This window comes from Mesoplodon mirus (assembly GCF_964341445.2).
Source record: "Mesoplodon mirus genome assembly, chromosome: 7".
NCBI lineage: Eukaryota > Metazoa > Chordata > Mammalia > Artiodactyla > Ziphiidae > Mesoplodon > Mesoplodon mirus.
The window spans coordinates 25,066,471-25,081,427 of NC_138983.1; the positions used below are offsets into that span (position 1 = coordinate 25,066,471).

Here is a 14,957-nt window from a genome sequence, read left to right on the forward strand (position 1 = left end):
AAAAAAACAAACAACTTGATTTAAAAATGAGCAGAGGACCTGAATAGACATTTTTCCAAAGAAGACATACAGATGGCAATCAGGCACATGAAAAAGTGCTCAACATCACTAATTATCAGGGAAATTCAAATCCAAACCACAATGAGATACACTTGTCAGCATGGCTAATGTCAAAAAGACAACAAATAACAAGTGTTGGCAAGGATGTGGAGAAAAGGGAACCTTCGTGCAGTTGGTGGGAATGCAAATTGGTGCAGCCACTATGGAAAACAGTATGGAGATTCCTCAAAACTTTTTTAAAAGACTACCATATGATCCAGCAATTCCCCTCATGTGTATTTATCTGAAGAAAACAAAAACACTAATTCAAAAAGATATATACAGCCCTACGTTAACTGCAGCATTATTTACAATAGCCAAGATATGGAAACAACCTAAGTGCCCATCCATAGACAAATGGATAAAAAGATGTGATATATAATGGAATATTACTCAATCATAAAAAAGAATAACATCTTGCCATCTGCAACAGCACAGATGGACCTAGAGGGTATTATGCTAAGTGAAATAAGTCAGACAAAGAAAGACAAATTCTGCATGATTTCATTTACATGTGGCATCTAAAAATCAAAATGAACAATCATAACAAAGCTGCCAGAGGAGAGGGTGGTAGGGGGAGGAAAGAAATAGGTGAGGGAGATTAAGAGGTACAAACTTACAGTTGCAAAATAAATGAGTCATAGGTATGAAGTGTACAGTGTGGGGAATACTGTCAATAACTATGTAATATTGTTGTATGGTATTATACATATCATAACCAGACTTATAGTGGTGATCATTTTTAAATGTACAGAAATACTGAATCACTATGTTGTGTAACAGGAACTAACATTGTGTTGTAGGTTATTTATACTTCATCAACAAACTAAGAAAAAGAGATCAGGGACTTCCCTGGTGGCACAGTGGATAAGAATCCACCTGCCAACGCAGGGGATCCGGAAAGATCCCACATGCTGCGGAGCACCTAAGCCCGTGCGCCACAGCTACTAAGCCTGCGCTCTAGAGCCTGCGAGCCACAACTACTGAGCCCGTGCGCCACAACTACTGAAGCCCATGCGCTTAGAGCCCATGCTCCACGACAAGAGAAGCCACGGCAATGAGGAGCCCGCACACAGCAACGAAGAGTAGTCCCCATTCGCCGCAACTAGAGAAAGCCCGCATGCAGCAACGAAGACCCAACGCAGCCAAAATAAATAAATTAATTAATTTTTTTTAAAAAAGAAAAAGAGATCAGATTTGTGGTTACTATCAGGTGTGGGTAGGGGAGAGGGGAACTGGAGAAAGGCAGTCAAAAGGTACAAACTTCTAGTTATAAGATAAATAAGTACTAGAGATGTCATGTACAATAAATATCATTAATGCTACTGTGTGTTACATACGAAAATTGTTAAGAGAGTAAATCCTAAGAGTTCTCATCACATGAAAAAAAATTTTTTTCTAGTTCTTTAATGTCGTACAGTATCTATATGAGATGATTAATGTTAACTAAACTTATTATTTTTTTTGGCCGCAACACACAGCTTGCGGAATCTTAGCTCCCCAACCAGGGATTGAACGTGGGCCCCTGGCAGTGAGAGGACTGGGTCCTAACCACTGGACCACCAGGGCATTCCCATTAACTAAACTTTTTGTGATAATCATTTCATGATGTATGTGAGTCAAATTTATACAGTGCTGTATGCCAATTATATATCAATAAAACTGGGAAGAAAAAAAGGAAAAAAATTTTTTTAATTAAAACTCATAATTAGATAAAGAAGTGAGCTAATGAACAAGAGATCTAAGCAATTTTCAAAGCTGGGAAATTTGCTGTTTTCCCAAAAGAATAAAGTTCTGGTCCCCTTTATCTCAGAGGCTATGTCTAAAGGCTATTGTTTTAAACAAGTAACATACTACCCTTGTGAGGATGATATTTTCAATTATAAGGGTAAGTATCTGATAACAGATGACACTCAGATTCAGAGTCTTGAGACATTCCAAGTTATATATGTAGGCTAAAGAAACCAAATACCATCTTCTATTTTTATTTACAGATTGTTTTATTGTAAAAGGATAAGCAATTACAGATCAGCCTGTTGCAAAATCAATACTATATTAGCATAAATGTAATTCCAAGTTATAAAAAATCTGATCAATTCCAAGCGGGAATAAACATTAAGCCATGATGGTACTGAAGTTATTTTCAAAAGACACCAAATTGTGCTTCCTATAAAGAACTTAGAAAAATTTAAATTTCTGAGTGGATTATCTTTATCTTTTCTTCTTATATAATTACAGCCATATTTTTATATAGCAGGCCATGAGATGATATGTAAACATATTAATTTCACCAAGATTTTTTCTTATCAAATAAAATCATATTTCTGCTAGAAACTTGCATTCTAGTCATTTTAAGTAAATAATCAGCTGTCAAAAGCAAATACACGTTTCTTTCAAATGATTGTTAAGCTCTAACGTTCATTTACCCCTAGGAAAACAGCATTAAAAGCCGTTATTACGTTATTTGCTATAGAAACCTGCGATTATCATTTTACAGACATAAACTTGCATTTGCATGTCTAGCGCAGGAGAATCTTCCATCCAGCGATGAGTGGGCATGTGTGTCAACATTATGCTTTGCTTCATAGGCTGACGGACAACCCTCACAGATTGGCTTTCTCCCTTGCAGCCAAGTGAGACCCGGGATTTACATAGGTGTGAATTGCGCTCTGTTTCGAAAGACCAAGACCAGCAGGTTACTTAACTCACTTGGGCAGCAACTCAGTATCTATCTTAGCTTTAATCTGTGCTCAAATGAAAATAAGCATTCAGAATTTGTTCACCTTAGACTGTCTTATACTGCCCAAGGCTAAAACGAGGAGCATGTGCTTTCCAGGTGAGTTCTTATATCTCAAATGAGATTCTGAACAGCTGCTTAAGAAACGGAATAGCTGCCCCTGAGGAGAAACATCATAAAAGGAAACCCAACTATGCCTATCCACAACACACCCCCTCTGCCACAGCCAGGATGCTCTGGGCTCACCTTAGGTTTCTCAGCGTTGTATTTGTCCAAAAGAGCCTGGATGCGGGTCCCATAGTCAGGATGGACATCACTAAAGTTCTTAACCTGTAACCAAGTGAAAATAATGTAAACATTAGCCTAGCCCTCACTACCCCAGTCCCCAGAGTCCGCCTCACAGGGTCGACTCCAGAGGGGAGGACGGACGCTTCCACAGGAGGCAGAACCACACAGCATTTACCAACACGGAGGAAGGCTTGCGTCCTGGACATATACTGGCTGAGCAACCTTGCCTAAGTCACTCATCTGAGCTTCAGTACTCACTCCTCATGAAATCAGCGAGATAACTAAATCTACCTCATACAGTTCATATCCACTCCCCAGAAAAATAAGTGGGATGATTAAATCTACCTCGTAGAGTACCGTGAGAAAAACGCGTTATGAGGTGAGCTACATTTACAGCAGGTAAAGAGCTGACCTCGGAGGAACACAAAAAGTTATAGCGATTTGCATTAAGAAACAGGCCCAGACACTGCCTGAATTTAAAGTGAGATGTACAAACACTGGCCCCTGCTGGGCAACTAAGCATACTTCAAGCAGGAATTCCTGACCTTGGGTTGATCCTGAGGTGGGGCATCAAGAACCCACAGGGGGCCTTGCAGCTTCAGCATATGTGAGAGGAGAAGGCCAAGGGTTCAAGCCCAGTTCTCTACTTACAAACGGTCTTATTCATTCTTATCAGTGAGATGAGAAAATACCCGCCCCACCTATCTCACAGAGCGACTGTCAGGCTCTCTGCCCCAGACAGCAAGAACTACTTGCGCCCAGGGACTTAAAGGGTTATCTTTCATACACGCCCTGGTGAAACACAGTTATAGAACCTTGCCTGCAGATAGAGCACCCAGCCTGATGGTACATATCTCCAGGCCTTAGAACACATCCCAGACAGCTGCCCCTATGAACAGAGAAGCAGCAACCAAGAGACCAAGAAATAGCCGGGGTTCTTACATTTACAAGAGGCTAACCCCTGTGGCAGGCCAGGAGAGCACAGCGGGGCCCACAGCACAACGAACAGCTATCAGAAATACCCTGGTGCCTCAGCTCAAAAGTTCAGCCTGAGTCTTTGGAAGTGGCTCAGTTCTGACCCCAGAAAACGTGCAAGTTTCTAGCTGCTTCCGAAGGAGGGTCAGACATCATAACATCAAGTAGTCAGGCTGACTTCAAATCACAAAAATGTAATCTGTGTTTCTTATCACCTAAAGTCTAAGCAAAATTGTGTCAGGACCCACATTTTGACATTGGACATTACTCTCTTACACAGAACATGGCTGCAGTCAGATTGAACAGCATAGACCATTCACCCTAAACTCAACTAAATTATTATACACTGGACAAAGAGCTAAGGATCAATGGATATGGCATATACACTGGAGGTAAGACACAGAGAGAAAAGAATCAGAGGTTGATTGGGGATTCTTACTAGTTTTTTTAAGTCTGCTTAGCTCAAGTAAAATAGAAATGACACTTCCATGGAAGGGTTTTCTCACACAGCTGCACTCTCTTCTCCTGCCAGCAGGTGTCACCCTTCGGCGTGCAAAGTATCACTCACCGCTTTCTTCTGGATAAAAAGTTGTGCATCTTTCAGATGGCCCGCTATGTTCTCACACAGGCGTTTCCTCTGCTCCTCATTCAGTACATTCAAATAGAAAGCCCGCACCTGCTCATTGAAAATAGAGTGCAGGGAATCAAATAACCACTTTATCACCAACAAAACTCACCCAAACACCACTTTTGAAATGAAGATGCAAGATTTCTCATTGGTATAAGAATGAAAAAAGGTTTTAGAATTTTAAAATAATTTAAAATTATAGTTGAAACTGTCACGTGTTGAGTTCCTCACTTTTTATTTTATTTTAAGCAAAACAGGAAGATAATAGCTCATAACTTCTTTTTAATAATGTCCTTTGTAGTCACTGCTTATAAATCTCTTATAAATAGAAGGCAGTGTTGCCTACAATTAAAAATGCCACCACACCTTACTACTGACAAGTGCAGAATGTGCAAACAGTCGTTAAATGTAAGCTTAACGCAATACAACCTTTGTTCAATTCACTCAGGACCAAAGAGGAGGAAAACACCCTAATTTATTAATTAGGTCTTTAGTTCTTCAGAAGCCAAGATTTCTTGGAGAAGACAGATGTTAATAGTGACACTTTGCTTCAATTATTGGGTTTAACCTCTAAAATGACTATCAAGAAGTTAAAATAAAAAGTAAGAGCTTAGTATTAAGTATATGAGTCCTAACAGCCTCTGCTCATTTCTGAAACTAACCATTTCTAAGTTATGGCTATGATTCTATTCTACATTTCTTTCATTCATTCATTGAGCAAATACTTATTTCTCATGTACCTATAACACACCAGGCACTACTCTATGTACTGTTCTACTAATGTTTATAAAGTCCAAAAATATCCAAAGTAGCAAATTCATTAAATATCAAATATTCATAATTTTTCTGTTATCAAATATCAGAATATAATAATAGTTCTTAAAATCTGAGCAAAGTCTAAATATAAGGGACTTCCCTGGTGGCGCAGTGGTTAAGAATCCGCCTGCCAAGGCAGGGGACAGGGGTTCAAGCCCTGGTCCAGGAAGATCCCACATGCCGCAGAGCAACTAAGCCCGTGCGCCACAACTACTGAGCCTGCGCTCTAGAGCCCGCAAGCCACAACTACTGAAACCCATGCACCTAGAGCCCGTGCTCCGCAACAAGAGAAGCCACTGCAATGAGAAGTCTGCGCACCGCAGCGAAGAGTGGCCCCCACTCGCCGCAACTAGAGAAATGAGACGGGGTCTTCTCATTGTGGTGGCTGCTCTCATTGCAGAGCACAGGCTCTAGGCGCTTTACCCACTCCAACACTTTTACCACAGACCTTTAAGAGCAGGACCAAATTCCTCTAAAAGGAAAAGTGACATTTTTACTAGTCTATACAAAGTTAGAGAATGATTTTTTTCTTTTTAAGTGTAACATGCCTACAGTAAGGGTACTAAACATAAGTGTGAAGTTCAGTGATTTTTCACGGGACACAAATGTGTCACAACCACCCAGATCAAGAGAGAACATCACTCACACCCCAGAAATCCCCCTACCATACCCCCCCCGCCCAGTCATTATCCCCTTTCTCCAACTGCTTCCCCAAGGGCAAATTTTTTTGACTTCTAATATTATAAACGTTTTTTACTTCTCTTTCAAATGTACACAAATGGAATCATACAGTCTATATTCTTGTTCTTTTGCTCAATGTCATGTTTGTAAGGTTCATCTATGGTAATGTTTGTTGGAATACTTCTTTAATTTTCATTGCTGTACACTGTGGGAATATACTACGGTTTATTTATCCAAGCTTTTGCTGATGAACATTGGGTAATATGAATAAACAGTGTTGTACATGTCTTCTGCTGCTCATATGTACACATTTCTATTAAGAATCTATGTAAGAGTGTACTTACTAGGTCAAAAGACATGTACATGTTTAGCTTTAGTGGATATTGACAAACAGTTCTCCAAAACACCTGAACCAATCTACACTCAGGTAAGAGTTAGTGTTGTTTCTCATTCTCGCAATACTTGGTACACAGTCTTTTTCAGTCTAGTCATTCTGGTGTGTATGTAGTGGTATCTCTTTTTAGTTTTATTTTGCATATCCCCGATGACTAGTGAGATAAACTACTTTCTGTGTGTTTTTCAGTCATTTGGATATTTTCTTTTGTGAAGTGCCTGTTCAAGCCTTTTGCCCATTTTTCTATTCATTTGTCTGTCATTTTCTTATTGCTCTGCAGGAGTTCTTTACATGTACTGTATATGAGTTGTTTGTTAGTTAGAGGAACTGCAAATATATTTTCCCACTCTGTGGTTTGCCTTCTCAATCTCTAATTGGTTTCTCATAACGAAGAGACGTTCTTTTGTTCTCTCTTCATGACTGAGTCTTGGTAACATATACTGCTCTATCCACCAATTCAGTAATCCTCTCTTTGGCCATGTTTAAGCTCCTTTTAAACTCATTTACTAAATGCTTAATTTTAGTTGTTGCATTTTCTAGTTCAGTATGTCTATTCAATTCTTTTTCTTTTTAAGTTAATTTAATTTTATTTTATTGGCCGCATTGCACAGCATGCAGGATCTTAGTTCCCCAACCAGGGATGCAACCTGTGCCCCCTGAGTGGAAGCACAAAGTCTTAACCACTGGACTGCCAGGGAAGTCCCCTCCATTCTTTTTTTACAGATTCAAGTTCTCTTATTAAATTCTCCATGTTGTCAACTGTTTTCTGTTTTCCTGAACATATTATTTGCAGTTATTTTAAAACCTATATCTGACAATTCCACTATCTGGATCTTCAATAGGTTTGTTTCTATTACCAGTTGTTTTTTTTTTTATCCCCCTCTGGCTTTTCAGATATAAGGTCTTATGTGTTGGGTATGCCTGATAATTTATTACTGAATGCTGGGCATTTGCATATGAAAAAATACAGAGATAATGTGAGGCTCTATTTTCCTCCAAAGCCTTATGTTTGCTTCTGGAAGATAGGATAGAGGGAGATCACCTTAATCCAGTCTGAGATTGAACTGGTATAAAACTGAGTCTCTTTTTTGTAAAGGCAAGTTGATTTCAGGTTTGTCCTTATTTCTAGGATGGCCCTTCAGGGATCCAACTGAGTGCCTGGGATGTTAACTAGAGGCCCTCTTCCTTAGCAGGCCCTGAACTCCAATTTTTATTCCCTCCAGACCCATGAAAACACTGTAAACTCTGCTCAGAATGTTGGCCAATACTTACAAAGTAATAAATGCCTCATAAGAAAAGAAGAACAAATATCAAGCTTATATCTCTGTACTTCTTTTCTCTTCAAAATCTTGGCCCCTCAAATTCTTGCTGCTTTTATAGCTCTCCCCAGCCTTTTTGTATTTTATCTAGCTTTCCAATGTTCTCCATGAGAGGATAGGTCTGATACAAGCTTGTCTGTCATAAGCCAGAAGCATAAGTCCAAGTGGATCATTTTTAAGAGTATAAACCTGGATCTTCTTATTTATATTCCATGTGACTCTTACAGTTACAGGATTATGCTATGAAGCTATAAACAGTATCATGACTGCTTAAAAACTTGAGTTCTATATAGTGATAAGAAAATCTCTCAAAATAAGAATGATCATATAGTAAATTTTAATGTGTGAGCAACAGCCTCATTATCTAAATTAATTTCTACAGAGGTTGTATTAGCTAGTTTAACACTGGAATAGACTTCAGGTAGGTAAAATTTTATGAGAAGCAGGAATTGTACTGTAATATATTGATACTTGGTAACCTACATCACCAAGAGTAAGGCAGTTACTATAAAAGGCTTTCAGGAGACATTTAATTTCATCTAAATATGGTTTATAAGGTACAATAAAGTAATTTCTTTTTTATATACATGTATACACATAAGTGCCTTTCAAATAATGGTATCTTCGCAGCGAATTAAATTATGTATTTAAGTATATTTTACTGGGAACACACATTTACAAATTGAAAATCTAGAATAGGTCCCATTCTAATTTAGATATTGTTTAACACCAACTACCCAAGCAGAGATCTAAGACAACTATACTTTTTAACTTTATCCTTTTCTTACGTGTGGTATAAGTTGCACTGGGCACATTAATGAGGTGGCTGCTATTCAGAGTCAAAGGGCCTCTTCCATGGCATCTACTAAAAGAACAGCCCCCAGGCAGCCATAGGTGATTAGAAAGAGGGTGGGCACTTGACCCCGGTCAGTTAACTAGAGGCTGGCCAAAGGCCAATGATGCAACCCATAGTGAAAACATTAGTCTATTCAATCCAATTTCCTCTCTCCAGAATCTGACTGTAGAAGTATTGAGAGAAGGAATAAAAAAGGACCAAAAAAAAAAAAAAAGTAATACATGGAGAAAGAAGCCATAAAGAAGAAGAGTTAGGCCATGGTCATAGCAAAACCACAGCAATGTTAAAACACAAGCTATAAGGCAAAGAGGAGAAAAATAGGGAAGGACATGGTAAGAACAAGTAATTGTATTGGAGAGCAACAGCAGACAGATGGAGAGTAGCCGAGTCCCATGAATGGGGTGCCCTACAGTGGAAACACCCACACCTTTGCTACTGGGACTCCTAGTGCTATTTTGAATCCAGTTCTAGTCCCTTAAATCTGGACTGTCCTTCTCAGATTCTTAGATTCAGCTGTACTTAAGCTTTACTTGCCCATTTCTTAGATTTCCACGAGATCACTGCTTCCCTAATGGCTCCCACTTACATCCCGTCAATAAAATTTGGAGGAACTGAAATGAGTCTCCATACCTTGTACTAAAAGGGCATAGTAACACAACTCTTCAACTCCATTTAATGCAGGTGCTGATTTATGAATAGAGAGGTTGTCCCTGAATTCAATTTAAGACATATTAGACACTTTAAAAGGGGGAATATATGCAGACACTGACAAGGAGAATAACCAAGCAACTCACACAGCAGACAAAGGATCCATTACCTGAGTGACGTTATCATCGTTGGCACTGTTGAAGCGCTGCACATCCCCAGAACAGTGGGTCCGATGTTCCAGGGCAGAAGACTGCTGCTCCGGAGCACCAAAGCTGTTGGGGTAATAATTTGGAGCTCCACCTTTAACAGAAAACCACACAGATTCACTTGGGGAGATGAAAAATGAAGGAAGTCTACAAACAGTCAACAAAATGAGAAATAAATTCAAGTGACAATTATATTTATACATACGTGTATACACACACATATACATGCCATGCACGTATGATTTTTAACACCCCATATTTAGCTACAGGCAGTACTTGGATTGTTAGAGAATATGCCATCCGCCAAACGCTTGCGTGGCTGTCCCACTCTGCGTCTTAATGAAGAGATTTCAAATTCCCTTTGAACACTTCAGACGGCCTCATCTCTATGATCTCCTGATGCCTTCCGGTACGAATATATTTATATGAGCTTGGTTTGGCCCCCACAGAAGAAGAGACTCAAAGACATATTTCAGATTGGAGGGTTTCATTGGGGCTTGGGCTCAGTTCAAACACAGAATCACAGAATTCTTGGGAGCAACTCCAAGTTCTAGCTCTGCTCCAGCTTTGCTCCTTCAATCGCCAGACAGATGAACGGAGCCCTGAGATGTTCTGTTCACTGAGTGCCGCAGGGTGATGGATGGTCAGTGGTGGATCCGGGATCTGGGATTTTTGTCCTCTCCGTTCCAGCGCATACGACACTCCTATCACAGGATTCTACGTCACTATTTATTTCTTAATGGTGTTTTAAGATTCTCGGGATATCTATCCTTCCTATTGACCAAGACTTTATTCAGTTCTAGTTTCACTTTCACTTCTATCTACAGATACATTTTTAACATATTTTTCTAAAATTTGATATTTCTAGTATGTCAGCACTCATTCATCTGGACTTAGGAAAAAGAATGAGAAATGCGACCAAAACATTTATTAAGATTTCTGGAATAAGTTATGAGGCTTTTTTTTCCTTTTGGCATGTTCATTTTCCCAACTATACTCTGCTTCGGCTGATGTTAGCAGAAGCTTACATTATCTGAGTATGTGCTGCCTAACAGAAAGGATGGCCTGGAAGCATAGTAAGTGGTTTGAATTCGGGATTAGAATTTTACCCAGCTCACTGCCAGAATAGATTATTCTGGGTGGATAAGCAGGAGATGCCTGTACATCACATTGACGAAGGAGCCAAATGCATGTAGGAAGAGAGGGGGCACCCTACTACCATGGAGCCCAGTTATCCACCTAAGAAATTCATTCCAGCTCAGCCATGTCCATGCGAAAAGCAAAGTGCTCCAATAACGAGCCATCACAGTGGTTTTCTGCACTAAGAATTAGCTCTTTGAAATACGCCAATTGAGTAATTCTAAAATTTGATTTCCAAATTATCTCTACCTTTACTCAAAGTCACAGCTGTCTTCAAGTCATTGACTACTGGGAACAATTAAGCTCTTTCATCAAACTACAAGGGCATAGCCCAAAAGGTCTACTTTTAAAATTAGGCAAAAGGTGTGTCAAAGTAGTTTTTTTCATGCATATGCCACTATAATAGTAAACAAGAATGGTAAACACAAAGCATTTACTTATTAATGACATTCCAAAATATATATGAACTGCTCTGATACAGCCAGTCTCAATAATGAAAGGACCGAAGGAGATTAATGAAAAAAAATCACTTTAGAATAAAAACGCAGAAGACAGACACAGAAGTATCAGTAACTTTGGGCAATAACACACTCCATACCTTTGTAAACCTCAAAGAGCAGAAATATGGCAACAACACAATACAATCATTCAGTGAGCATGTAAACTTGTTAAATACTTGGAAAAGGCTTAATGATAATGGTAACAAAATGCAAGGCACAAAACTATATATACAAACTAATCTTAAATGTATAACAAGTATTCACAGAAAAGACTGGAAAGAAATACAGCAAAATGCAACAGTTCTGGCCTTTGTATATTGTGACTATATATGGGTTTTTCTTCTTTTTTCTCTTCTTTCCCTTATATTTTCCAAATTTCCTTTAAGGTACATGTATTATTTTTAGCATAGAAAAATAAACTTTGCTTGAATATAGACATCTATGGCTATAAATATAAATCATCAGTAAAATTTCCGAAGGGATCATGTGTCCTTCAGACACACGTAGTATAGCATGTGTATGGCAACTCTTGGCTTTTGCATTTCCAAGAGGCTAAGTCCTGGTGGCTTAGGAGTGATTTCAGGGGGCTTCCCTGGTGGCACAGTGGTTGAGAGTCCGCCTGCCGATGCAGGTGACATGGGTTTGTGCCCCAGTCCAGGAAGATCCCACATGCCGCGGAGCGGCTGGGCCCGTGAGCCATGGCCGCTGAGCCTGCGCGTCCGGAGCCTGTGCTCCGCAACGGGAGAGGCCACAATAGTGAGAAGCCCGTGTACCGCAAAAAAAACCCAAAAAAAACAAAACAAAACAAAAAGAGTGATTTCAGGAATCGTCCACTTTGTGAAGAGTCTTTAAAACCTGCTCCCTAAGTTGGATGATACCCTACAACAGCCAGTGTAGAAAAGCCTTTCTCCCTGCCTTTCATAGTCAGATGGACAGCAAGTAAAATCTGAGGAGGGAACTCTCCATGAAACATATAAAATAGATGAAAGTATGGAGAATCCTCAGGCAGTTTAAACCTTCATTGCTGGGCAACAAATAGGAGGTTGGCAGGAGTGGCTGTGGGGCCTCCACAGAGCAGCAGGTGCCTGGGGCAGCCTGACGGCCCCTGGGCTGGCGGGGCCTCCTGCGCCCTGCCCAGCAGTGCCCTCCACACCCGTGGGGTGAGCCAAGGTCCCAGGCCTACCCTGATTGTCCAGCACGCACATGGGACCGTCACGTTGGTAGCTGGCCACTCGAGCTCGGAAGGGACAGTTCACAGGTATCTGAAGATAGTTGGGTCCCAGGCGGTGGCGGTGAGTGTCGGGGTAGGCAAAAAGGCGGCCCTGCAGTTACAAATGAAACAGACTTGGACGGTGTGCAGTAACATACGAAAGAGGAGTGGCCCGTGAACTTCACTGTAAAGTTTCAAGCACAAAGCATCACAAAGCCCTGCCTGTCCCCCCAGTAAAGAGCAAAGTCTCTTCTCTCTCATGAAATGAGTTCTCCCTAACTGAACGGCCCGTGCTCTTCCACCCCTTGGGGCCAAACAGCCACAAATCTTCACATCTGTTCTAGGTCATAACTCCTTTTTTCCTCAAGTAACAAGTTAGTGCTCAGACTTGAATTATTTCCTATTCCCAAGGACACATTACATTGTGAAATAAGTTTGCTAAAACCCAACTAACTGGAGTCATGAACTAATTCCACTCCTCCCCACTCTCTCACTCTAGGGGAGGGGTCAACCATTTGCTCTTAACAAAAAGAAGATTTCTACAAAACTAACCATACGGGAAATTATTCCAAAAAAGCACCTCCCATGTTGCATTCTGGTTTATGTCAGATACACTTTGAGCTCTGAGACTTCCTAGACATAAACAAAATACTACACAAAGAAAGCCACAGTGCAAAACGATGGCCCTACATTGCCACAGGTCCTGAATCAAAGATTAAATTACATATTTACCAAGGCAGGAGGTTTTGCCTCACACATATTTACCAAGGCAGGAGGTTTTGTAATTTCTTTCAGTTAGTGTTGAAACAAAAAGCTTTATGATTAACTCCGCATCAATCTTAGTATACAATTATTTAAATATTCCCATTAGTCAAAGCTCTACTACATAAGCAGAGAAAGTAGTAGTAGTTTTATTTCATTGCCTTCATTATTGGCCTTGAATCCGAATGAATATTCTTATGTCCCTAATTCTATGGGCCAAAATACAAACCAAGTTGAACAGGGCAACTGATGTGATTATTTTGTACCAAATCACTGAGGCCAACGTGCTCAATCCAGTCTCGCCATTCTGTCGATAATTTGCTCTGGGCTGAGCGACGCTGCCTCCCATAATCATTTCAGATATCCCCTAAGGTAACATTCAGATGACTGGTCATGCAGCCGTGCCCAAGACCACCTACACTTTGGAAGCTGGTTGCCTCCTTTTACCCAAAACAGACTAACTTGTGCTCTAACTTTACCAACAGGACAGAAGACACAGTTGAGCCAAGAGCAGCTCCTGGATATAGCCTCATCATGTAATTCTGGTCTTGTGTCACCTTAGGTTTATAAGGCATCACTACCCCACCTGCAGGTGGAGACCTTCAAAGCTAAGGCTTCGAAATGGCCATACCCTGACCCCAACTTGAATGGAGGCCTTACCCAAGGCCCTGTGCCCAAGCTCCTTGCTGGGCTGGGGTGAGAAAGCAGAGCAAAGCTCTCCCACTCAATCAGTCAGGCCAACTTCTCCTCTCCCAGTAAACTGCAGAGTGTGGGAATGAAGAACGGCTGCACCTGCATCACCAGGTACTTAGGGGACAGTCTCTGTGACTTGCGTTATACTACTGCCTGCTTCTCACCATGGTCTGGCTTACACTTTGGATCCCCAAGTTTTAAAAGTTAATATCTGACCTTGTTGAAAGGCAGCTGAGAACACTGTTCGTTACTGTACAACTACTACCACCTGAACATGCGTTAGTTCTCATCAGGGTAATTTCCAAGCCCTCCTCCAACGACATCCTACGTATTCCGGACAAAAGACTCCTCCCAAGGTCCCATGCAGATTCTATTACATACCTACTCAAAAAATCTTGGACAATTCCTCACTGGTCACCAAATGGCTAAATAAGGACAACAGTCCTTCCCTACTGTATGGCCTCCTATTTTAGCAGCCAGGACAGTCTTATCAATAGATAGGTATTCAATTTATAGTAAACTAAAAACTAAGATAAACTTACTTTCTATAAAAGGTTCAAATGTTCCCAATGTCAAAGCAAAAAGTTATTATTTAAAAAACAAAGGAAACTTAGCTTGCCTCCATGGAGAGTGACACCTGAACTGGAATCAGACACTTACATAAGAAACAGTTGTCAGTCACTGTGGTCTGATCTAGGGTATAAACTTTAAACTTTGTATCATGGTCAGTCCAAGAACATGAAAGATTGATTTACTCAATAATTATTAAGCCAGTTATTTTCCTATTAATTTCTGATCCAAGTAAGAGTTTTTCTCTCTTTGTACTCCTGAAAAAGCATACTGGTGAGTGGTGAAAAAATACTGAATGCCTAGGAACATTACCAAAACAAATGGTTAAATTAACCCACTGCCTTTAATCAATGGAAACATAAATTGAGTTTGTAAAAATCATCTCTGGGTCTCTTTCTACATGTGGCAAAATTCAAGCATCACCATAGAAGAGGA

At 40.3% G+C, this 14,957-nt stretch overlaps 1 protein-coding gene across 1 annotated transcript in view; it reads right to left on the minus strand.

The window, feature by feature from the left end:
- Positions 1-2,072: 2,072 nt before the first annotated feature.
- The window catches only part of CAT (catalase), a 37,112-nt gene continuing 24,227 nt past the window's right edge, over positions 2,073-14,957 (minus strand). The window contains exons 9-13 of the mRNA XM_082626543.1: positions 12,471-12,609; positions 9,611-9,741; positions 4,668-4,775; positions 3,083-3,166; positions 2,073-2,768 (exon numbers count right to left, since the gene is read on the minus strand). Coding sequence (XP_082482669.1) covers positions 2,703-2,768; positions 3,083-3,166; positions 4,668-4,775; positions 9,611-9,741; positions 12,471-12,609 — 528 coding nt within the window. The 3' untranslated portion in view covers positions 2,073-2,702. The remainder of the gene's footprint in view (positions 2,769-3,082; positions 3,167-4,667; positions 4,776-9,610; positions 9,742-12,470; positions 12,610-14,957) is intronic.